Below are 26859 nucleotides of genomic sequence, written 5' to 3' on the forward strand. Positions count from 1 at the left end.
TAAAGCCATCATTTGCGAATCCGCCGTTTGATAATTAAATCTCTAATAAGTCATGAATTGTTAGTCATGACTCGCGCGCTCTCCGCGCCTCCGCCAAACGGTTTGGATCAGACTCAGAGTAATCAATGAGAGAGAGAGAGAGAGAGAGAGAGAGAGAGAGAGAGAGAGAGAGAGAGAGAGAGAGAGAGAGAGAGAGAGAGAATAGAGTGGACTGCTGGAGCAGAGAAGCAGAACTGCTGTTCAGGGTTTTAGGTCAGTTTCATCTGTAAAGATGCTTTTTTGTCTTTGTTTTTTTATCTATTTAATCAAGCAGCAGCACGTTGCTCATCAGTCATCACTCAAAATACTATATAAAGGACATCATTATTATCTGTTGTAATGTTACAGTAGTAATTTAGCTGAAAAATAATTCCGATTTTTTTTTATAGGTTTAGGGGGAGCTACGACAGACAACAACACAACCCTTACGAAAATTAACATTTTAATATTTAACTATAAATCCAGAGAAAATGGTTACTATTGTTTAACTGTGATAACCAAAAATGTAAAATTATTTTACAAATGTATTTATTTAAAAATAAATACAAATCCATTTGCAAAAAAAACAAAAACAAGGTTATTTTACTTTTATATAGGCTAATAAAAGCATGGTAATTTTTTGTAAGGGAAAAACATGACTCGTGTACAGTATTAGGATTTTTCTATAAAGATATTGTAGTATTGTAGAGTAGTGTATTGTAAAGTATAGTTTTGTTAAATTTTGAGTATTAAAGTCATGAGAGAGATGGATAACAGGGCAAAATAAAAAGACTGAAGAGAAAAATGGAAGTGAAGGTGCAGTTCAGGAGAGAACTTTTAATTATTTTGCATGTCCCCAAATTAAAGATTTAAACCTTTTTTTATGTCAGGTCCATACAAAAAATAGTTTTGTCCATGAATTTGTTTGTATGAGTTTGAATTTTCCAGTCTGAATTTTTTTCCCAGTCCGCCCCTCCTGTAAATTAATGGCAAAGACATGGTTTCATTTGCTACACATAGGCCTACTGAAGCTCGCAGTGTTTTCAACCTCTGCCGCCTCAATATAGGAGTACACGAGCACATAAACATCATTTCTAGAACTGCTCTGTGTCACTTCATGTGCATTTTACTTATTTTGAGAAAACTATCATCATATACAGAGACAGCAGTTTAAAAAAAACACCAATGTTTCAGGAGTTTATTACACAGAATACGTCACATGCTTATTAGATAACTGTATTTAAGTTGATGTATATGTTTTTATTTATTATTCTTTAATTTCACAAATTTAGAAAAGTAATCAAAAAGTACTCAAAAGTAATTAGTTACATTACTTTAATAAAGTAATTGAAAAAGTTACACTACTATTACATTTTAAACAGGGTAACTTGTAATCTGTAACCTATTACATTTCCAAAGTAACCTTCCCAACACTGGCCATGTCATATTGTCAACATGGTACTTATATGATGATATGAAGCAGATTAGTGGGTCATATATCATATGTCTAATGCTTTGTACGGCTTTCTTCTTCATAAAACGAGTTAATAATAACTCATTAATAAGATAAGATACAGGACGTCTTTCAAAACATGACCTGCGCGAAAGAGAAAAAAAAAATGCATCATTGTACCCAGCACTTCTGAAAATACACTTCTGAATGTGTCTCTGTCCCCACCACATTTCAAACCAAACTGACGCCCATGTGTGCATATCTTTCTGCTGTTTCAGACAGGGTGACATTTTCACTGGAGAAAGCATTGTTGTAGATTATGGGTTCGAAAGCAACAATTAAAAACGTCTTGATGGATTTGTTTCTTAAAAACACACAGCTTTTGCCGATGAGTCATTGGGAAGCAAGTGCTGGAATACTACATTTCTCCAAATCAGTTTTCATGAAGAAACAAACTCATCTACACAAGGGCGTAGATTTGGTTTGAACATTGGGGGGGTTGAACGTTGTATGCTGGCCGTTATTTTTTTCAAAAAAAATTTTTTTTTATGTGTATTGTTATTGGATAATTTATTTCTTTCTATCTATCATCTATCTATCTATCTATCTATCTATCTATCTATCTATCTATCTATCTATCTATCTGGCAACATGCTTTAACTGATTACAAATTCAACATATACAAATATGAAAGAGACAACATTTAGACATTTATTTTAAGATTTTACATTCCACCTTAATGCATTTTATTTTTTTAAAGGGAAACACATCTTTAAAACATTAAAGGCATTAATGTATAGCCTAACTTTACAAAGCTGCTGTTTTTCTATACAGTTTCCTATTTTATTTTATTGATTGAATGCATCTTCTTTACCTGATCACCTGCTCCTCCTCTCCCTCTGCTGACTTTTCTACCCTGCAGCTATATTTACCTCGAATCTGTTATAAAAAATGTTAAGAGATTATACACCTCATAACATTATGAAATTTGTGTATAATCATCTAACATAGTAGAGATTATCAAAAGAAAGAAATGAAGTATTGAAACCGCCAGTAGGCGGCAGCGTTTCACTGTTTTAATGAGTTAGACACTTCTATCGTTCATTCGTGCAATTCGTTCAAAAGTCTGATTAATTTAGTAAAAAACAAACACCGATGTGAATACTTTTGTCGTTGATAATTACAGACACTATTGAAAAATATACTAGCAAAACAGACAGCTGCTTTGGTAACTTGTTATACGGATAGTTATAGCTAAATACATTGCAAAAGATTAGCTAGATAAAAATATATGTGGTGTGTATACTAACTATTACACAATATTCTCATACCTCATTGTCAGTACATGCTGTATTTTTTTCTTTTTTTTGCATCCCTCTCTGACCAGCAGTTAAATATAGTCCGCTGTGCAGCGCTTCTCTTCATTTTTGGCGCTAACATTAACCGTGTGCTCTCCCATTCAAACACCACTCGCTTGTTTTGGTGAAAGTGCGACTCATTGGTTGGGCGTTACCAATCGGTTCAATGGAGGGGGAGTATTTTTGTCTGATTTATTATGACATACTCATATTTGATTAGGAACAAAATTATTTTTACAAAATAAATGAATTCTATTTTTTCATATTATATTTTTCATTTGATCTACTGTGATTTTCATGTTGAAATATTGGGGGGGTTGTAACTGATGGATTTGAATATTGGGGGGGGTTACCTCCCCCCCATCCCCCCCATAAACTACGCCCCTGCATCTACATCTTGAATGGCCTGAGGGTGAATACGTTTTCAGATCCTTCAAATCTCTTTTTTTGTGAACTATTCCTTAATGTATGCTCCTGGTCTTTTTATGAATGATTTATCAGTATGTATATATATATATATGTCTGTGTGTGTGTGTGTATGTGTGTGTGTGTGTGTGTGTGTAAGAAATCACAGTAAATATAATGACAGTTGAATACAGGAGGAAAGTATGAGAATATGCGCACATGCATGTGAATATTCAAATGTGTTATTAGTTTGGGCTTCTGTTACAAGGGAATAACCGGTAGTGCTAAAGTTCACGATCTGAGGTTAACTCAAACACTGAGCGTTAATAATGTACGACCCTACTGGAGCAAAACACCTAGAGACACTGAATTACACAACACAGACTCAACAGCATTTGAAACTCTCTCTCTTATTAATGTATTACTGCCTCCAGAAATAGATTTCAAAGTCATTTTAAGATCTCATTAGATAGGCGATGTGTCTCACAGTCCCACTGGTTTCGTCAGTTCCACTAGATGCAACTAAAACTATAAAAAACTGAAGTACTAAAATACTAAACAATTTACTTATATAAATTTAAATGTAAATATAAATCCTTTAAAAAAAACAGTAAAACCTTATTTAAAATACAAACAAATAGTAAAATAATATTCAAAAATATCACTGAAACAAAAAATGTTTAAATGTTTTATAATCGGTTTGCCCATTCATCGTCCACTCATCTTGCAATACGAAAAATTGCAATTAAAATCTCTGCACAAACTTCAAATGACACTGCCTTTATGTACATGTCCATCTAGCAACTGATCTTATGCCACTTCCTTTTGTCTAAGGCTGCTCCCTCAACACCTTAAGCCCCTCCCACATCGGCTAACTTAGGTTGAAGAATCTGGAGTGAGTCAAAAGTGTGTCCTGCAGTACAGGGTTAATGTGGTCATACTGCAATCAGTCATGTGTGACACTGAGGTCAGACGCATCCATATGGAGATGACGAGTATCACACAAGAGTCACAAGGGAACTGCCACACTCAACTGTGCTAAACATGCAGATTATAAAGGATAGTGTTATGATTGGAGGATATGGAGAGAGAGAGAGTAGATCAAGCTGTGTTCGTTAGTGTAATGAGGTTATATGTAGGAAGAATCATCTATCACAGCACAGCAGGAGCTGTCAACACACACACATATGCATTTACACAGAGATTAAATCAGGACATAACATAGACGTCTACCGCTTTTATGGAAAACTAAATATAGTAACTACAGACTAACTGCCCAAACCCTTAAAGAAACCTTAAAAACAAGCATTATTCACTTTATGACCAGGGTTTCCTTTCAGTGAGTCACGTTCAACATTATGTCAACATTGACATTAGAGGTCTCATTTTTGGAGCCCCAATCACCTTATGAGAAATGGCCAAGTGACAAAAGGGAAGTGGAATTTACATGCCAAGCTACTTGCCGTACATACAGGTATATATTGATTGCTTTGTTAAAGCTTTCTCTCCTATCAAGAGATTGACGGAAAAACAAAGAAGCCTACACTCTGCAGGAGATTCTTGGCTGTGTTGTAGAGTGCAGTCAGCAGTGTGTTCCATCTCTGTGCACTCCAGCCTGAAAGAGCAATTTCTTACAGTTTGTTCAGTCGAGAGTGTCTTTTGACATGTCTTTCCGACAATGTGCTTCTACGGTAGTTTCCTTAGGGTGGACATGGTTGCTGCCTCACTTGTCTGGGCCGCAAGCATGCTGAGATGGCATTTGTGGATGATTCCACAATCATGAGGTTGTGCTATCATTCATTCCCTTGAGCTTATCCCAGTCCAGTTCCTCTGGAAGCGAAGATCTCTGAATTCGCTTCCGTCCCCCAAACACATTTGAGGCTGGACGACTGGTATCTGGGCTCCGGATGTGACTCTCAGCCACGCTACATCCCAGTGCCTTTCTTCCAAGGCTCCTTACACTGATTGGTCAAGTTTGAGCTCCCCCAGAGGACCCCCAGAGGAATTTGAGGACCCCCAGAGATGCCCAGACATTGTTGTGGTTTCCTTCCAGCAAGAGAAGACGAGGCTGTCCCCCTCCACTTTGAAAGTGTATGTTGCTCGTCATTGTCATTGTGAAGACGACAACTCCCATTATCCCAAACTCAGCCAAACTTGGAGGACAGCAGAAGGGGTCCTGTCTCCAAATTGAGGTTTGCCCACTGGCTAGTTGATGCCATTACCTTGGCATAACAGGCGCAAGGTGAGCCGTGCCCCCTGGGGGTGATAGCTCATTCCACTCAGATTGTTGCCTCCTCCAGGGCATTGGCACACAACACCTCTTTAGCAGAAATCTGCATAGATGCGTGCTGCGCAATACCTAATACCTTTGCAAGATTCTATAATCGCTGGGTGAAGACAGTTTCCTCCAGTGTGTAGTGTACGAAAAAAAGGAATGCAGCACAATTCCACTGGTTAGGATATGTATGCTTATCTTCTTCCAGTAAGTTCTAGTGAAGGAGTCTGTTTCCATGTCCAGTATTTGGGTTGCATGTCATTAGTTACCCCCCTTTACTGGACTGGTGCTATACATGAGATTCCCTTGGAAATCCTGTAGGTTCATTCAAAGTACCGTTTCCCTTGGTAAACTTGTGTCTTCCCTAGACAGTTTGTTTACTGTCAGTTCCTGTTGTGTTCCACTTAACTAGGGTCATAGCATTACATTACATTACATATTTAGCTGACACTTTTATCCAAAGCGACTTACAATTGCTAAATATATGTCAGAGGTCGCACGCCTCTGGAGAGACTAGAGGTTAAGTGTCTTGCTCAGGGACACATTGGTGTCTCACAGTGGATTCCAACCCTGGGTCTCTCACACCAAAGGCATGTGTCTTATCCACTGCGCCATCAACACCCTCAAGTTTGTTTGATTGTGCTGCAACCAGTCTTACTGTTTACATTCCTTTTTAGATGTGTCTCTGCACCCTAACGGTTGCTGAAATCTAGTATTGTGAAAATGTCCCTGGTAAGCCGGTATACTTCTTGTAGATATTAACTTCGACGTAACATCGAATGTGACTGACTGAAAGGGAACGTCTCAGTTATGTAAATAAACCTCGTTCCCTGAAAGAGGTAATGGAGACTTTATGTTCCTCATGCCACAACCGTGAACTACTCTGAATAATGGGATGCTTTCTCTGCTCCTCAGCACAAACCTGTATGAGTGGATACAAAGCCACCATCTTTTATACCCATAAGCACGGGGAGTGGCTTGCCAAGCAAAATCCACTTGCCAATTGTCATTGGCCATTTTTTGTAATGTTTAGAGGTGATTACTTCTCTTAAGTGAGACCACTTAATGTCAGTGTCAATGTTCCTTTAGGAAACGAGGGTTACATATGTAACATACATACATACATATGTTCTGTTGCTTGAACATTAACTGACATAAAATAAGTTTAAGTTTTTTATATTTTATTTAATTTCAGCTAGTTTACAAGGCAACATTTTCCATTTTCATTTAGTTTAACTTGATGTATTTTAATAACTTAAACTGTAATAATAATAATAATAACAACAACAACAACAATAATAATCGCTGATGACACAAAGGTGATGATCACCGACAATGATGAGATGACCTACAGAAAGGAGGTGAGCACTCTGACTAAATGGTGTCAGGAGAACCACCTCTGACTCAACATCGACAAGACCAAGGAGCTGGTGGTAGATTTCAGGAGACAAAGCAGAGAATATACACCCATCACCACAGACAGGACACCTGTGGAGCGGGTAAACAGCTTTAAGTTCCTTGGCGTTCACCTCAGTGAGGATCTCACATGGTCTACACACACTGACGTAGTGCTGAAGAAGGCACATCAACGCCTCTTCTTCCTGAGACAGCTGAGGAAGATTGGAATGAGCACCAACATCTTCAGAATATTCTATACCTGCACTGTGGAGAGCAACCTGACTGGCTGCATCACTGCCTGGTTTAGAAAAAGAACCGCTGGCAACAGCAAAGCTCTACAAAGAGTCATGCGACCTGCCTGCTACATTGTCGGAGGTGAGATTCCTTCCTTCCAGGACATCTACACCAGGCGGTGTATAAGGAGAGCCCGTAGGATCATCAGTGACCAGCCACCTGTTCCACAGACTGCTCTTTCTGCTGCCCTCAGAAAGACATCTCTGCAGCATCTGATCCTGCACTAGCTGACTGAGGGATAGTTTTATCAGACTAATATACATTATAATAGAATATAATAATATAGTGTTCCTGTAGCTCAAGTGGTAGAGCATTGTGTTAGCAAGCACAAGGTTGGGGGTTTGAATCCCAGGGAACACATGTTAGGAGAAAATTGTTAGCTTGAATGCAATGTAAGTCGGTTTGGATAAAAGTGTCTGCTAAATGCATACATTTAATTTTAAAAATATAATTTAATTTACAGTATGGTATGTCACACACTGCACTTTAACTCCAACACAGTTCAATACTGGACTATGTATATACTGCTCTAAATACAATAATGTATCTGCTACCACTGGATACAATCCAATGCACATCCATGACATTTTGCATATCCAGTTCAGGTATAATCTGTTGCACCTTTGCATATATTATGTGAATCTATGTCTACATAATGCAGAATGTGTACATCCTGTGTATAATTTTGTACTGCTAACTGTAAGTATGTACATACTGTGTATAATATGTCCTGCTAACTGTAAGTATGTCTAGTAGTACACTGTGTGTACTGACTATATGTATGTGTATACTGCACACTGTCATCTTGTATAAGTCTGTATGTCTATATGTAAATTGTATCTGCACTGTCTGGAGCACACTCCCAAGAAATTCACTCACCAAGACACATGTGCTGTAATTGCAAAGTGAAGTAGTGAGTCACGTTTACATCATTTAGTAAACTGATTTCCACTTTAACACATTTCCACATAAATTATGTAACTGTTTTAAAGAAAAAATGATGTTTTTATAACTTTTGGAGCAAGGGTGCCAATATCTTGCAGTACCACAGCATTTAATGTCACAGAGTTGGTTCGCTCCCTAGACCAGTGCAATAATATAAGCATTTCTTTATTTTTTTAAATACACACCTAAAAGGACTGTTGAGCCCATAATAAGTGCAACTGCTTATCCATTTGAGTCGACATGGCAAGGGGACTGAGCAGTAGGCTACTACCGTTACGGGTGGAAGTCCTGAACCCGCTGGTTTGAAGTGAAGAGTGGGTTGGAAACAATATGTATTTACGTGGATAAGAAAAAATTATCTCAAAAATAATAAAATGCTTAAAACTGAAAAAATGTTATATATATATATATATATATATATATTAGGGGTGTAACGGTTCACAAAATTCACGGTTCGGTTCGATACAATACACTGGTGTCACGGTTCGGTTCGGTACGTTTTAGATACAGCAAAAAGAAAAAGTTGGCAGATAAATTTCCTTGATTTTTAAAAAATGTTTTATTTATTAAAACTAACAAAGTATGTTTTTTTTTTTTACATTGAACAATGATGGAGCTATTCTTTACCCATCTTCTATGGTGTTTTCTTAGCAGCATACTGTATAAAACAAAAACAGCTCCTTATAAAAAAAAAATTAAAATGTTATATTAGTTCTGAACAAATACAAAGATGTAACTTTTTATATGGAACTCTATAACTCTTTATATTGAGTGTGTTTTTACTCAATTGGTTCTCTATAGGGCTTATGTTTTTTGGAACAAAGCAGGAATTATGGTCTGTCTGAAATGGGCTCGTGTAGGGATATTGTAACGGGGCTCAATTACATTAAGCATGTTCTTAAAACCTACGTTTTCCACTACAGAGTAAGGCGCTCGCTCACTCAGTACGCGCTGAAGGCTCGTTGCAAAATGGCTAATGCGTTTAACAGACCAGAAATAGAAGATCCTCCAATAACCAATAGGTCTGGTGTTTGGGTGCACTTTGGATTCCCTGTAAGCTATAATGGTGATGATAGAATGAATGGTAAATAGTAAGGTCTCATATCCGCGGCTATAATGTAAATGTAGCCTACCAATCGCCGTGGTGATGTCTTTTGCCCTGTTTGAATCCGTTGGAAATGTCTGTCTAAATGCTGCGGGGATAGTTTTGTTGCGTGTATGTTTCTCCTTTTTTCCGTCTTTTCCCAGATACTGACACACTAAGGTGATGTCGGCATAAATGAGTTGACATGTTTCAAGTATTCCCGCTGGTTTTTTTTTTTTTTTTTGTATTCCCGCTGGTGTAGGCTACCCTAGATGAGACATATCTTTGTTTTTTATCCACCACTCTCTTGCCATCATCATTATAGCTTACAGGGAATCCAAAGTGCACCCAAACACCAGACCTGTTGGTTATTGGAGGATCTTCTATTTCTGGTCTGTTAAACGCATTAGCCATTTTGCAACGAGCCTTCAGCGCGTACTGAGTGAGCGAGCGCCTTACTCTGTAGTGGAAAACGTAGGTTTTAAGAACATGCTTAATGTAATTGAGCCCCGTTACAATATTCCTTCACGAGCCCATTTCAGACAGACCTTAATTCCTGCTTTGTTCCAAAAAACACAAGCCCTTTAGAGAACCAATTGAGTAAAAACACACTCAATATAAAGAGTTATAGAGTTCCATATAAAAAGTTACATCTTTGTATTTGTTCAGAACTACTATTCCCGCTGGTGTAGGCTACCCTAGATGAGACATATCCTTGTTTTTTTTATCCACCACTCTCTTGCCATCACCATTATAGCTTACAGGGAATCCAAAGTGCACCCAAACACCAGATCTGTTGGTTATTGGAGGATCTTCTATTTCTGCTCTGTTAAACGCATTGGTCATTTTGCAACGAGCCTTCAGCGTGTACTGAGTGAGCGAGCGCCTGACTGAGTAGCCTAACATAAACATATAAGTTGGTGTTTTTTTCTTCTTCTGGGGTGTCAGGGGCGTTGTCTGTTACGTCGTTTGGGTTATTGGGCTACCTTGTTGAACGCATATCATTATATTTCACAATTTTTTTATTTTCCAAATATAATTAATTAGTCCAACGAACCATTCGATCCATAATGCGTACCGCGTACCGAACCGAAAGCCTCGTACCGAACCGTTCAATACGAATGCGCGTGTCGTTACACCCCTAATATATATATATATATATATATATTAATAAGAACTATAAACTATAAAAACAGTAATATAAATCATTTGTATGTTAAAGGTTTTGGCAGATTTAGCTCACTCTCTTTTCTAGACGATTCAGTCTGCAAAGTCAAGCTAAACATAAAACAGTGCTTCTATAAAAAAAAGCTTTCTCAGTGGAAATAATTAGCTTGAATGTGATGCTTTAATTAACGTAAACATATAACACTGAAGTTCAATAATCAATGCAGAGCAAAACTAATGGATGTTAAGCAGGTATGAACACACCTTCAGCTAATTCAGACAAGTCTTACAGCTCATTCGTTCATCCATCGCTCTACGGTGAGAAAAACCTCGAAGAAAGCATTCAACATTGAAAGATTATTCAGCACTAACAGCTGTGGAAACCTTGTGCAAAAACATAAGTATAATTCCACGTTTAAAGTATTAAAATGATAATCTCTAGTGAAGTTAAGACGCCGCAGGGATTCGGCGAGATTTTAATGAACAAGCTCAGCGTTAACTGAAAACGCCCTTCAGGACATGAGTGATGGGTGGAACGTGTGCGCCTCTAGCCCCGGTGCCCCATGGGAGAGCGGTGTCTCCCAAAACTACTGAATATTCATGAGCAGCACTCTGATTATTGGCTAGTTTCAGAATAGAAGCATTTAAATGGTTTGCTGAAGTTAAGACTTCCTTCTGCCTTAAAATAATGTTTGGAGAAGCAGAAGAAATTTGAAATGGCCTAAGGAAGGAGCATCAAAGAAAGAACCAAAGAGGCAATTTACATGTGCAATTTAGATGTGAAATGCATGCACAGAAAAATACACAAAGCAACGCAAAACACACACTTAAATTTAAATGCCAAGAGGTTGAGTTACTGCAATTTAAGTTTACATTTATTAAAGGTCTAGCCATTGTGCTGTGCAGGAAATCCTTCCTTTTTCAATCAAAAATGACTGGCCTTTTAAAAATTGCTAGTAAATCTCTTGATAATGCTATTATCAAAAAGTCTTAAATTCTTAAAAAAAAAAAAAAAAAAAAAACCTTTTTAAACTAATTTAATTAGCACAGGTTTTGTATTTCTTTTTGGAACTGATTTATCGTAGTCCTCATTGATCTGCGATTATGCACCCCAGTTTTTAAAGTAATAAAAAAAAAACCTTACTTGTGAGTCATTTTGTCAATGCTCACTTAAAAAAGGAGGGCTAAAAGAAATACAAAACCTGTGGCAACTGAACAAAAACAGAAATGGACAAAGATTGAATCCAATATTTGGTAGTAATATAGCATAACAGAAAATTTATAAGCAATCATTTATAGGCAAATCACTTTTGACCAACGACACCACAAGTGTAAGAAAGTTGGAAAAAATGAGACACATTTGAAATCAGTGTAAAATCATCTGAATTCTATTAAACAATGTTTATTCTGATGATTATGAATGCATTTATAGAATTAAATAAATGTTTTCTTATATTGCTATTGCAGTAATTTTACAAAATCTATAAGCCACTGAAGGTTGTCTACCATTATTTTAGTATCTATTACAGTTAAACATTTAAACAGTTTTTATTTCAGTTAAAGTATTAATAATTTTGTAATTTTTTTGTATCTTTTTTAAAGTTTGTATTAATTTTATTTGCATAAACTGAACTGAAAATAAAACGTAAACCATAAAAACATATTTCTTACTTGAAATAAAATAAATGTTAACTGAAATAAAATAAAATATTTCAGCTAGTTTCCAAGGCATCATTTCTCATTTTGGATTAGTTGACGTACTAAAATAACTAAAAATAAAAATTAACTAAACATCCATAATTTAAACAACTACCAGGGTTCATACACATTTTTACTATTAAATTTCCATATCTTTTCCATAACTTTTGAGACAATACACACCCTCACCTGAATTCTAATCATCACCACCTGATCCGCATCACCTATCATCCACCACAGCACCATAAGAACCACACACACGCACCCAGTCATTGTCCGGTCACGTTCGCGACAAGATCATTCCTGTGCGCTAACTATTTGGACTAACTCCTCTTTACCTTCTCTCCAAGGATAACCTCCGAAGACTCTTCTTCCATCTCCTCTCCAAGGATTGCCTCCAAGATCCTCCAATACCCCTACGGTGCGTGTGTGTGGTCACTACCTTCCCGGCAAGGATTCCAACACCCATCCACTCCTCACTTCCCGCTCCTCTGCTTGTGTCTATTTAATAAAAGCCACCTTTCATCTGTTACTCCTCTGTCTCCGAGTGATCCGTAACAATAATATTCCATTATTTTACAAGAATATATCTAACATAAGAATAAAAATCTATGTTAAAATGTATAATAGCATATGTTAAATAAAATGAATAACTATTAATGCAACTTATTTGCTTTTTATTTGTTTTAATAGTAAGTACAAGATGGGACTATGCCTGACATTACTCCACACAGAGAACATATCATCACATCACTGAATATTATCATTTATGTAACCAATATGATCAACTAAACTCAGGACCTGAATTTCATTTAGATAACTGTTCGGTCTAACAGTATTTTTCAGGGACAGAAATATACAGAAACTGAATAAACTGTCAATTAAAAACAGATTAATCATTAAAATTATAGTTACAGATGTTATTTAGTTAAGAGCAGTGATTGACCCATTTATTTATTTGGTCTTTTGTTGTTTGTTTAACATCAATGACACTAATGATGGTACAGCTTTATTAGGCTGCTGTCCCTTTAAGACTGACTGCACAGATCCAGTGTACTGATGATACCCAATGGTTTTCTTTCTAAATCTCAACAACTGCTTACATTTACTTGTGTATATTCACCAGAATGGGCATTCTGACATAATTTTGAGAGTATTTTGTCCCATAAGTGCAAAAAGCTGCGAAAAATAACTCAATTTGGCACTTGTGAGATGTTGGCGAAGCGCTTTATGTACACATACTTTGGATGTGACTGTGAGCTCACAGAAAACTGTTGTGGAGTGCTTAAAAAGATGGTTTTAAAAGATTTAAAATAAATAAATAAAGATGTGCAAATTATACAGGTTTGTGATGATGCAACAGTGACCCAATTAGGCAAATGACAATTCGATTAATTGTCCACAAATATGAGCAAAAATCTTGTATTACAGGATGCAGCGTCCTCTTGTAGAACAGATGAGATGTGCTGATGTGAAGCTGTTTTGAGAGAGCGAAAGAGAGAAGAGGTACCGCTTAATCATTCATGCTGTGTTCATATGACTGATTTGATTCGATGTTCTGTGTGGATTTATTTACACCTAACTTAAAGTTTGAAAGTCTGTGTGAGTTTGTTCCTCTTCCTCTCACACACGTTTGGAGCTAATTGTCTTTATTATGTTGGCTCAGTGGACTGGGTTTTTCTCAAGGTCAAGCACACTGTAATCCAGCTTTTTAAAAAAAGGAGAAAAGAAGCGAAATCCTGACGTTTGAGAGGAAACCTTGAGCTCATCTTTAAAAGCCAGTGTGGTGAGTCCTGATACAGACGTGACATCAGACACACACACGTAAGTGAGCGAGAAAGGGGTTACCATAGCAATTGACCACACGTCTGACGCCCTACACTACCCAAGGGTCGCTTTTAATGGTGATAAAAAGACTAGGAGATTAAAATCATGGGCAGACATTTAATGGATTAATGCTCAGATGTGGCGCTGAAACCAGCTGCCAGTGAATTAAAGGCGGTTCCTGTGGACTTAAAGAGACAGGAACATGTTTACAGCATTGAGGGGTAAGAATAATTAAAATATACGTCATTACTGGCTGAATCTTGTACACACACCATCATTAGACACAAACTGAATTATGCAACCTTACAAAATACACTGCGTTGAGATGCACAAAATGAACTGCACAATCACAACATTTGATGTTTTTTTTTTTTTAATTGTGAAATAACTGTTTGCTATGTGAATATGACTTAAAGCTGAATTTTCAGCATCATTACTCCAGTCTTTAGTCACATGATCCTTCAGAAATCATTCTAATATGCTGATTTGCTGCTCAAGAAAATTTCTGATTATTATCAGTGTAGAAAGTTCAAAAGAACAGCAAGAATTTGAAATGAGAATCTTTTGTAACATCATGAGACTAGATATGGTATTCAAAAGAGGTCTGTTTTGATTGCAGACAGCAGAGAATGCTGTCACAAATAATAAATCCAACTAATCAATAATGAAACTCTTTAAATTCATCAGTCAAAGTCAGATGTCAGACAGATGTCAGAATGGACAGGTTGTGACGTGCTCGTCCTCAAAAACCATCAACAAAATTACAGAGAAAAAGGCAACATTAAAAACGAGTTCACAATGGGGATAAACATGGTTTATGTGTTTTGTGCTCTGTTGTTAATTGCACTGAATCCCATTTCTATGTTTATGCAGTCAACTGGCTGAGTATTTCTCTTCAGCAGCCTAATACAATATTTGTCTCAGTGTTTGGCTGGTAAATCTCATTCCTGCTGTTGATGTATTTACTAAACTTGCTACTACGCTTTGTGTTATAATATATAATTTTGTATGAAATGCAGAGATAAATACAACAATATGTATGTTAAATAATTAATTGGTCTATTTTATAATAGGCAAAACAGTGTTGGTACTGTGTTGGGTTCTCATTTGGAAATATAAACATGATCCATAAAGTAAACAAAGCATATTTGTACATGTTTGTACAGAGAATCGTGATATATTAAAGAATTGCGAGATATAAACTTGCAATTCTGAGAAGAAAAGCACCCCCCCCCCCAAAAAAATCATGATTTTGAGATTGCCAATTATCTTTTAATTTTTTTTTCTGTGGTGGAAACAGGCTTCCATACCTTGTCCATTGTTTTTCTCTGTAAACATGAGCTAGATGGATAAGTTTGACCGCTGCACTCGTGTCCTTTGCAGCATCTACTCCATTCTGAAATGTAGCATTCAAGTTATACGTAAGGTGTTCAACTTGAAAAAATGCATCTCAAGATCTTGCATCTTTTTTTTTTTTTTTTACTTTCCTGTGTTGGGTCTTGTGCTTTAAAGGGGTCATATGATGCCATTAAAATTTTTCCTTTCTCTTTAGAGTGTTACAAGCTCTTGGAGCATGAATAAGATCTGTAAAGTTGCAAAGACTAAAGTCTCAAACCCAAAGAGATATTCTTTAACAAAGTTAACTCTGCCACGCCCCCCTGAAATGGCTCATTCAAACACGCCTCCACATGTCTACGTCACTATGTGGAAAGATTTGTAATGCCACCCAAATGTTCAAACAAAGAACTTCCAAAATGCATTTTGGAATCTTTAAGATTACGCATTTGTGTGTGTGTGTGTGTTTGTGTGTGTGTGTGTGTGTGTGTGTGTGTGTGTGAGAGAGAGAGAGAGAGAGAGCAATGAGCAATAGCTACATTTGCTACAGAAGTCTTAGTTCAAGTTAGCTCATTAAATAACACAGCTGCAACTTTCGGTTTTAACAACGTGTTATTAAATATTGGAATACCTAAGATTAATGAATGTTCAGAAGATTTTTTCATTGGCATTTTATGTAAACTAATGAATTAATTAATGTTAACTAATGACGCAAGTATTTTGTGCTGTGATGAACACCATCGCGAAAAACAATTCTGAATGGCTTTTTACAATTATTAAAATATATTTTTGAAAGTAGCACAGCTGCATTATTTATGAGGTTTCCAGGGTAAGGGCTGTATTTTCTGCAGTTTAGCGCCATCTGCTGTCAGAGAGTGAATGTGCTTTCATTCAGTGCCATGTGCTTCTCATGCTTGCTTGTTTACATCAGAGCGCGCACGCGTCTTTCAAGCACCATAAAGCTGTGTTGCGCAGTTTGAGCAGTTGATGGGAAAATTATTCTTAAAGTGCATTCCAAATTCTGAATAATTTGTAATACATAATTATTCAAGGTATTTAAAAGTGCCCCCGGTAACAATACCATTCTTATCCATTACCGTGATATATCGCATTACTGAATACCGGCACATGGACATCATTAAATATACAAAATACACTACTTGAGATGCACAAGTGAAATGCACAATAACAGCCAATAACAACATGTGATGTTTAATGTTTGTGAGATTTTTTTTTTTTAAATTGTGATATATTATTTTATATTATTTTATTATCTTTTGTAAAAATGTTCCCCTTTCAGGCTTGAACTGATGGTAAAACTAAGGACATTATTACGTTACATTTCCGATGGGTTGCTTGAGGTGATCAGCCAATCACAATGCACTGGGTCAGTTGGCCAATCAGAGCAGACTGTTCTTGTCAGTAGGAGTTTTTTTTTTTTTAGAAAATGATGCGTTTGAGAGAGGGGGGCATAGAGGACCTACAATAATGTACAGTATTTGAAAAATAATGTGTTTTTTAAACATGAAAGCATGTCAGCATATTCTGTTACACCAAATACACAAAATAATGATCTTTAAAAAAGCATCATATGACCCCTTTAAACCACAAAAACATAAGGGAATGGCCCTTAACAGTTTTTCACGTTCAGCATTTTTCTGCATTCCACTGCATCTTTTGCAGCCTCTCATGCATGACATAAAAACATGTCTTGTGTATATAACCACAATAGCACCTTCTGTGAATTAAAAAAATGAAAAATTAAGCCGCAAAAAAAACATCTGAAAAACTATTTAATGTTGCAGTGTGGAATGCTAAACACATTCTGTGTGAACGGGTTAAGATGTTAATATTACTTTAATATAAAACAAACAAAACAGTCTGTAGTGCGTCGTTATGTATGTGTAAAGCGCAGTCACAGTGCACTGAGGGCATCTGAAAACTCAGACAGGATGAGCAAGAGAGTGATGCAGAGGAGAAAAGAGGCAGAGAGGAGGTTAGTGGAGGACAGTGTGTGTGCGTGTGTGTTGCTGACAGCGCTCAAAGAGACTCCAAACACCACACAAGAATCCAGAATGCCCTAACTGCTCAAGAGACGCAGATTAGCTCTTTCCGATTATCTGCCCTGTCACACTCACGTCATCCTTCACTCTCTCAAAAGACAAACAATGGCATGATCAATTTAACTGCATACAAGAAAACAAGAGTGTACACAAATCAGACATCCGTTTTGACGTTCAGACCAACAGCACGATTGCAAATGTGATACTAATAAAAATTAAGTTAAACTGATTAAATTACGTTTTAAACACAATATTCTCAATTAATTTGTGTATTTGCACTCCACCAGTGATTGTAGTTCTGAGCAAATCCTCAACAGCACTAATGCTGCACTCTCGTGCTATCAAAGTTATCATAAATATGAGTTTCCTATTCAGAAATTAGACATGAACGGGACTCTCTAGTCGTATTTACAACTGGGAAATTCTGAGATCATTTTGATACCCGAGTTTCCAAGTTGGGCGAGCCATAAACTTGGCAGAGGAGAAAAACATAGCAGTAGCATTCATTTTTCTCACAACATCTACATTACTTTCTCCTGCCTTTATAGTTATGAATATTTATATAAATAACCATTTGATGCATAGTATATGTATTGAACACATTAAAAATATTGATTTGACCGAAATCTAGTAATGTTTATATGTTTACCAATAAATGAGACAATACATTTTCTATAAAGCTGTTGGATATTGACAAAATATCTTCTAATCTATACCTTTTGGCTTTAATACGATTTCCCCAAAAACAAGCAATAATGAATAGGCTGTCCACTATGATTTCTGTTCTTTCAGACAACAAAGCACGTGAACACGACACACTTGTATTTGCAACTTCAGAAGTGGAAAGTAGGAAGTTTCCGATAGCATGTGAAGGCAGCATTACTGTCATGTGTTTCCAAAAAAACATAATGGCATTCTCAATGAATCACTGTTTATGAACAAATCAGTTCAGAGGATGATTCACTGACTCCCTTTCTTGTTTTAATCCTGGGTGTGTTTGAACGAATTGGTCGAGTTAATGATTCACTGACTTACTTGCTTGTTTTGTTCTTGAATGATTTGAATATGATTTCAAACAAATCGGTTCAGTGAATTATACAGTACCTTACTCATTTGTTTTGTATCTGAATTAATCAGTGGTTTTAAACAAACAGGTTGTGTGAACGATTCGCTTTCACTCATTTGTTTTAATTCCCGTTTGAATGGATGTTTTTGAACGAATCAGTTGAATCAAGAATTCACTGAGCCACTCACTTATTTCGTCCCTGACTGAATTAGTGTTTTTGAATATATCAGTTGAGCGAATCACAATTACGGTCACTTACTGCCCTCTACTATCATAATTATGTAACTTACAGAAATAGGCAGTGAAAAATCCACACAAATAATGTGCAAATTGAAAGTTTGACAGATTGAGAGATTTATATCTAACTTGTATTTTGTGTGGTGCGACATTCACAGTCTTTTCAGTGTTCTGTTAAACTACTAAGAAAAAACACAACTAATTATGTAACATTGTTGCCTTATACAGCAAATAAATATAAGTTGTTGGGTTTTGTTTGACGTGTCATTACTGCTCTTTTGTTGTTGTGGCTGTGAGGTTGAGTCTCTCAGCTGTCAGAGGGCAGTTTCACACAGCGTCCGTCTTCGCTCAGAGCGTCTGTTTTCACTCTCTCCTTCTTCACAAGAAGAGGAAAGGGGATCTTGTCTTTGTGATGAATTGCGGTGGGAATTACTGCAGTAAAAACACTAGTCTCTTTCATCCGTTGTTCTCTCCTCTTGGCACGTCAGCTCTAATTGGGACGGTGACGGAGGCGAGTCACCGTCCACAGCCCAGTTTCCTTTCCAGTGTTTCATTGACAAAGCACATATCTGCAGCCGCAAGCCATCCTGGCTGAAAATGCACCGTCTCTCCCCAAAGACTTTGATACCTGTCCTGCAGCCAATAGCAGCTGTACATCCCAGCTGGCTTTCATTGTCGCCCGGCGGCCATTTTGGCTCAGATATGACGAAGAGCTCCCTAAAAAGCTGGAAAAACAGCTCACGCTAATGTTGGCTCAGCTGGTGCCATTCATTTTCAGAGGAGTGCAGATGAAACTGCTTTGGCCTGCAGCATTACAATTTGTCTCATTTTTGCTCTGAAAACAAACTCACACTCAACCAGCTTCCTCTTCCTCAGGTCAGATCCTTCACACTAGACCAGAGTCTGTCTGTTCGGTTATTGTGAAAGCTGTTGGATTCAGTTTGCATGACATGCAATTCATCTATGAGACAATAATGCATTTTCATTGCTTTATCTTGCCGTCTGAGCTTGTTTGCTTTTGATGGTAAAACCAATGTGACAAAAAAACTAACAAAAGTGAAGCACTTTCCAATGTTGGTATTTGAAGCAGCCAGTCTTTGCTTCAGCGAACCCTGGTTTGAAACCAAAAATCAAGCAATCACGTATAAAAACTGCAGACGAGAGAGAATATTTGTGTTCACTAGCTATCAGACTTTAAAAGTCAATGTAAAATAAAAATCAACCCATTTCCTTACCATATACATGATCCTGATCTTACTGCGAACAATACTTTCATTCACATTATTCCAAAGAATGAATGAGTGCTTGTCAAAGCAATATTTCATCAATATAATAACAATTTTACTTTTCAACTGTTGTGACCAATTACTTTTCACAAATGGAGACATTTTTTTACCACACAATTAGTTATTTGAGGACAAAATCAGATGCTGTCAAACATTTTTACATTTTATATTTCAATAGAACACAAGTCGCATTATATAAAAGTAAAATGGGCTGTGAACAACATGTTGATTTTAACCATATAAAGCTGAATGTACAGTTCATGAATGTCTAAGGCCTCTAAATGTTCATCAAAACTTTGCTGTTAAACTTCTCACACACAATCTGCTACATCTTCAGTCATCTGATGGACAGTAGAAAGTGAAAGGTCTTTTAGTATAATCGTACTATAGTTCATCTTCAGCTTGTGCTTCACGTGTCTTTTTGCGGTCAAATCTTTACTGATTTTTATAACGTAAATACAAGAATAACCTTTGATATTTCATGATGAACACTTACTGGACTGAAGCAGCTTAGCTTGATTATCCAGTTTGAGTCTAAATAAAACAGAGCCAGGTTATTTTATTTTTTCTTCATATTCTCACTGTATCAGACTATATGAACCTTACAGGCCTGATGGATTAAATATGACACTCAACAACATTCAAACTTATAAACTTAAAAACTCTCTATGTGAAACTTCTTGAGTAATGAATGAGATGCTGTTAGAGCCATCAGGATGGCCAGAAAACACACGGTCCGTTCACTCACTGACTCCAGCTGTTCACCTCCCCGTGGCTTAATTAGATGAAGTGCCAGAGGCCACTCCGGCTTCTTGGCTCAGCATACTAGTGCAGATTCAGCCATTGCGGCTCAAATGCGGCATGACACGTACAGGCTGTCGGATGCTACGGCTGCCCGCTGGACAAGAGGGGTCAGACAACTTGGACAGACTCCTTTTAATTCAAATCCCACTTATTCTCGCTCTCTCTTTCTCTCAGAGGAATGCGGGTCAAGTGTCTAATCACAGCGTCACAGAGCCATTATATATGCGCTATAATATTCATGAAAACTAACAATCAATTTAATCATGGATTTTTAATTACTGGTCAAAGAAATTCGATTATAATTTTTATTCAGCAAAGACACGTTAAATTGATCTAAACTGACAGTAAATACATACAAGAGATTTCTATTTCAAACAAACTTTCTATTCATCAAAAATCCCGAAAACATCTAATGAATCGCGGTTTCCACAAAAATATGAAGCAGCACAGCTGTTTTCAACATTGATAATAATCAGAAATGTTTCTTGACCAGGAAATCAGCATATTAGAATGATTTCTTAAGGTTCATGAGATGCTAATGATGCTGAAAATTCAGATTTGAGCATGGGAATTTTTTTATTTATTTTAATATATATTACAACAGAAAACTGCTATTTGAAATTGTAGCAAGATTTCACAGTTTTTATGTTATGTTAAGATATTTTACTGCTATAAATTCCTACTTACACTAAATGTTTTGATTGACAGACAGACAAAAACTGCATTCTTCCATCTTAGAAACATTGCCAATCTACGAAACATGTTATCTGTTTCTGATGCAGAAAAGCTAGTTCATGCATTCATGACCTCTAGACTGGACTATTGTAATGCACTTCTAGGTGGTTGTCCTGCATCTTCAATAAACAAGCTACAAGTACAAGCTACAACCAAAATGCAGCAGCTACAGTCCTTACCAGGTCAAGAAAATATGATCATATTACCCCAATTTTACAGTCTCTGCACTGGCTACCTATTAAGTTCTGTATCAGTTACAAATTATCATTACTTACCTATAAGGCCCTAAATGGTTTAGCTCCTGCGTACCTAACTAGCCTTCTACCATGCTACAACCCATCACGCACCCTAGGGTCACAAAACACTGGACTTTTGGTAGTTCCTAGGATAGCAAAGTCCACTAAAGGAGGTAGAGTTTTTACACATTTGGCTCCCAAACTCTGGAATAGCCTTCCTGATAATGTTTGGGGTTCAGACACACTCTCTCTGTTTAAATCTAGATTAAAAACGCATCTCTTTCGCCAAGCATTCGAATAATGTATCTCTTAAATTGTGAGTGTAGTTGCATCTGATCAAATGATTAGTGATTCTTATTCTTTAGCTTGGGTTAAACTAATTAATTTTACTTTGTTGGATCAGCAGCTATGCTAATGATGTCTCTATTTGTTTCTATGTTTTCCGTGGTAACTAGGATTTACACAAGCTCATATAATAATAATTGCTGTTACAGTTTTTCTCAGTCACTTTGGTGCATTTCCCAAATCAGAAATGAAATTCTCAAAAACTACTTGTACAACCTCCACATCATCTAGTCATCTATACACATCATAAAACCAGATTCTCATTCTTTTGAACAAGTTGCGATTGCTTTTGTACATTTATGCAATTGATTACGCACATTTATCTGCGGTTTCCTACATTATCAGTTGCTAATGTCATGTTGCTCAAAATGTTTTACATAGTATTCTGTGCAATAATCTTACCGCTCAAAACATCTAGTCTTTAGTTCATCGTATAAGTCATTAAATGCAAAATGGTTAATCTAGTTGTCATAAACTGCCAAGCACACTTTTTATTTTAATTTTTACACATTATTATTAGACTTTTTGTCAATTTGACATGAATTGTGCAAGTGAATCTTAACTAATGAAGAGAATGTAGATCAACCAATGATAAACCATTTCTCTGAAATAGCTCAAAGGTTCATCTCATGAATCTTCAGTTGGAAAGCTTATACTGTATAGACAGAGGACAACACAAGAGTTACAAATTCTGAAAATTGACTTATTTTCATCTTTGTGCCCATATATCTTTTTCCTTTTCTATATATGACAATGACATTGTAAAGGTTTTTTTTTTTATTGTTATTTTTTGGGTCAGACCACTAGTAAAAGTGTAACTGGGAATTCTATCCAGTCTCTTTCAATCAATATCCCACATACAGTAATGTGTAAATGTGTACTTTTGAAATGGATTTATGGCATACGCAGTGTTGGGAAGGTTACTTTGGAAATGTAATAGGTTACAGATTACAAGTTACCTTGTTTAAAATGTAATAGTAGTGTAACTTTTTCAATTACTTTATTAAAGTAAAGTAACTAATTACTTTTGAGTACTTTTTGATTACTTTTATAAATTTGTGAAAATTAAAGAATAATAAATAAAAGCATATACATCAACTTAAATACAGTTATCTAATAAGCATGTGATGTATTCTGTGTAATAAACTCCTGAAATATTGGTGTTTTTTTTAAACTGCTGTCTCTTTGTATATGATGATAGTTTTCTCAAAATAAGTAAAATGCACATGAAGTGACACAGAGCAGTTCTAGAAATTATGTTTATGTGCTCGTGTACTCCTATATTGAGGCTGCAGAGGTTGAAAACACTGCGAGCTTCAGTAGGCCTATGTGTAGTAAATTAAACCATGTCTTTGCCATTAATTTACAGGAGGGGCGGACTGGGAAAAAAAATCAGACTGGAAAATTCAAACTCATACAAACCAGTTCATGGACAAAACTATTTTTTGTATGGACCTGACATAAAAAAGGTTTAAATCTTTAATTTGGGGAAATGCAAAATAATTAAAAGTTCTCTCCTGAACTGCACCTTCACTTCCATTTTTCTCTTCAGTCTCTTTATTTTGCCCTGTTATCCATCTCTCTCGTGACTTTAATCCTCAAGATTGAACAAAACTATACTTTACAATACAATACTCTACAATACTACAATATCTTTATAGAAAAATCCTAATACTGTACACGAGTCATGTTTTTCCCTTACAAAAATTAAACATGCTTTTATTAGCCTATATAAAAGTAAAATAACATTTTTTTTTTTGCAAATGGATTTGTATTTATTTTTAAATAAATACATTTGTAAAATAATTTTACATTTTTGGTTACCACAGTTAACCAATAGTAACCATTTTCTCTGGATTTATAGTTAAATATCAAAATGTTAATTTTCGTAAGGGTTGTGTTGTTGTCTGTCGTAGCTCCCCCTAAACCTATAAAAAAATCGGATTTTTTTTCAGCTAAATTACTACTGTAACATTACAACAGATAATAATGATGTCCTTTATATAGTATTTTGAGTGATGACTGATGAGCAACGTGTTAGGCATTCCGTTTTTATGACTGGATTCTACGAACCAGACTGTATTTCCGCATCCCGGAAATTATCAGGGTGGTATGTCTCAGAATAGTCAGTGCAATTTGGGAAATAAATCAGTTAAATCTGTATGTGGATGTGTGTAAATATTCAAATGTAATCCCCTTTGTAATCGTTAAAAATGTCATAAGTAACTGTAATTTAATTACTCATTTTATCTTAGTAACTGTAACTAATTACAGTTACAATAATTTTGTAATTAAATTACGTAACGCCGTTACATGTAACTAGTTACTCCCCAACACTGAGCATATGGCATACTGTTCAATACAATAACTGTCATCTAAACTGTCATCTAAAATGTTGCCATAGTTTACATCAGAACATCCCTCCAGAGTACACTGTTAAATTGACAACATGACTAAGCGATTTGACTGTCTTATCCATAAACTATGACACAAGGACTTGTCATTCGATGGCACTGACAGGTTCATTGACACAGATATTTATTTTTGAGAGATGAACTAAGGATTTTGAGCAAGAGACTGGCTTTTGCATGTAATCCATGGTGTTTTGCTATTTGTACGAGTTGTTTTGAGAAATGCACTTACTGTTTTGCAAATCTCAAGGATGATTCAAGAAATGTACCAAAGCAACTGAGAAAAACTGTAATAATGTTCATCGTCTGGCTGACCACGTCTTGTCATATGCGCACAAACTGACAGTCACCACTTATAAGCTACTACTAAATATTGTAGAAACGTAATTTTCTGTAAAGTTGCTTTGTAACGATTTGTATTGTAAAAAGTGCTATGCAAATAAATTTGAATTGAAATAGACAGACAGACGGATAGACGGATGGACGGATGGACGGATGGATGGATGGATGGATGGATGGATGGATGGATGGATAGATAGATAGATAGATAGATAGATAGATAGATAGATAGATAGATAGATAGATAGATAGATAGATAGATAGATAGATAGATAGATAGACAGACTCACCATCAGCAGTTTTGCTCTTGGTCTGTGAGTGTGATTTAGGTTTCAGTTCTGATTGTGGGTTTGACTCCCTGTCTGTAAGAAACAAATATTACCTGTCACATAAATAAAGAATTAGGCATAAATACTCTTCATATTTCTGCAACAACAGTTACAATCAGTCGACCGTATTGCACAGCATTGTGTGCTTTGTTAATAATATATGATAACTGAAGTGCAATTCATAATAAATAAACAGATAAATACATAAAGCATACATTTTTACTTTAAATTCCCAAACTGAACACACTTTTATGCCATTTGATGAACTCATATCATATAGTCACAATGTTAGGTGAACATGTTCCTCTGATCAAAAGAATCAAGACAACAGTAAGGAGTCTAAGGAATCGAACTGCCTAAAATAAGCTGCTCTGCACATTCATTTTATAGCTGTACAGTATCTTCTGTCTAATTTATGTCTAGGAATTGTATGAGAAATATCTGAGACATCCGAGAGGACGATATGTAAACAAAGCCTAACGGAGAAGTCCAAGTCTCCTGAGAACTGAAAGACCAATGTCCAATGAAAGAGCAAAGTCGAGCAATGCTTGATAGAAAATCTCCACAAACATCTGTTTTTACGTTGCATTTAATAATAAACCTGATTTGCAGGAAGCGTGTCAATGCTAAACAGAATGAAATTCTGAATCAAAATACTTGCCGCATTTTTACACCAGTGCAGGTTCGTGAAAATACACATGTTCTTGAAATACAGTGTGCAGCTGCATAGCGATTTTAGCCTGAACCTCTTTTTCAGTTTTATTTATGACACAGAAAGTTTTTTGTTCTGCCTGACACGTTCTCAGTCTCTCTCTCTCTCTCTGACTGTGTCACAGGGGAATTAAACGCCAAATCAATTCACAGCCCAGTGTGTGTGCGCACTGTTTCTCTATTCATTGTAGGAACAATGTTTTTTTTTCATTCTTTGTACATTTCTTTCATCTTTATCCTTTCCCTTCATTCATTCTGTCCATCTTTGTGAACACCGGGTCAAACAGAGAACAAATAACTAGCCACTATCAGAAACACCACCAAAATAAAACCTCAAACCAATTTCCTGCATGTTTGCTCTCTGATCTTCCCCTGAGGCAGTATGTGCATCTGTGAGCGTGTCTTTTTAACAGTAAGACAGCTAAAATGAGAATCACTGTTTGTGTACAGCCTGAGGACAGACAAATCACAAATGAGATCTCTTTAAAATCTCAATTGTCTCTACTAGAAAGGAGATATTAAAGAGAATTGTATATATGTCTCAGACGTTTCTCCAGTCCTCAGTAATCTCACATGCATCTCCTAGAGGAGAGCTTAAACTCTCAAACTGTATCTAGCTTTATTAAATATCTAAAGTCTGCCATCATAACTCAGAGACCTCAAGATGTTGTCTTAAACTTTTCTCATCAAATGATCTGTAGGAATGGGAATCGAGTTATTGGGAATCAAGAATCGGTTGGAATCGATTCTAACAAAGGGGAATCAATTTCTATTAATATCCTGTTTTAGTTCAGTAAAGTTAATTATGAATTTGTCTCTTAGTGGCTCGATAATAGTGATAGGCAGTCCATTTTAGATTTTCTAGTTTGTTTCAATGAATCGATTAAAAAACATACATACATATTTCTAACAATTTAGTGTTATGGAATGTCACACTATAGCATTCAAATAAAGACATTTATGTAATGGCATATTGCTGATTATTACCTTTTATTCACTTAAGTTATGATACATAAAACAATAGGCTTTATTTGAGCATG

The 26859-nt window shown here is 36.2% G+C and overlaps 1 protein-coding gene across 2 annotated transcripts in view; it reads right to left on the minus strand.

Moving 5' to 3' along the window:
• LOC132113971 (testican-1-like) overlaps positions 1–26859 on the minus strand; it is a 268424-nt gene that overhangs the window by 60530 nt on the left and 181035 nt on the right. Inside the window, exon 3 of one of the 2 annotated variants that reach the window (XM_059522067.1) lies at positions 25070–25141. The exons of the other annotated variant lie outside the window; for it this stretch is intronic. Coding sequence (XP_059378050.1) covers positions 25070–25141 — 72 coding nt within the window. The remainder of the gene's footprint in view (positions 1–25069; positions 25142–26859) is intronic. 2 annotated transcript variants of the gene reach the window in all.

Source organism: Carassius carassius, chromosome 33 (assembly GCF_963082965.1).
Source record: "Carassius carassius chromosome 33, fCarCar2.1, whole genome shotgun sequence".
Classification (NCBI taxonomy): Eukaryota; Metazoa; Chordata; class Actinopteri; order Cypriniformes; family Cyprinidae; genus Carassius; species Carassius carassius.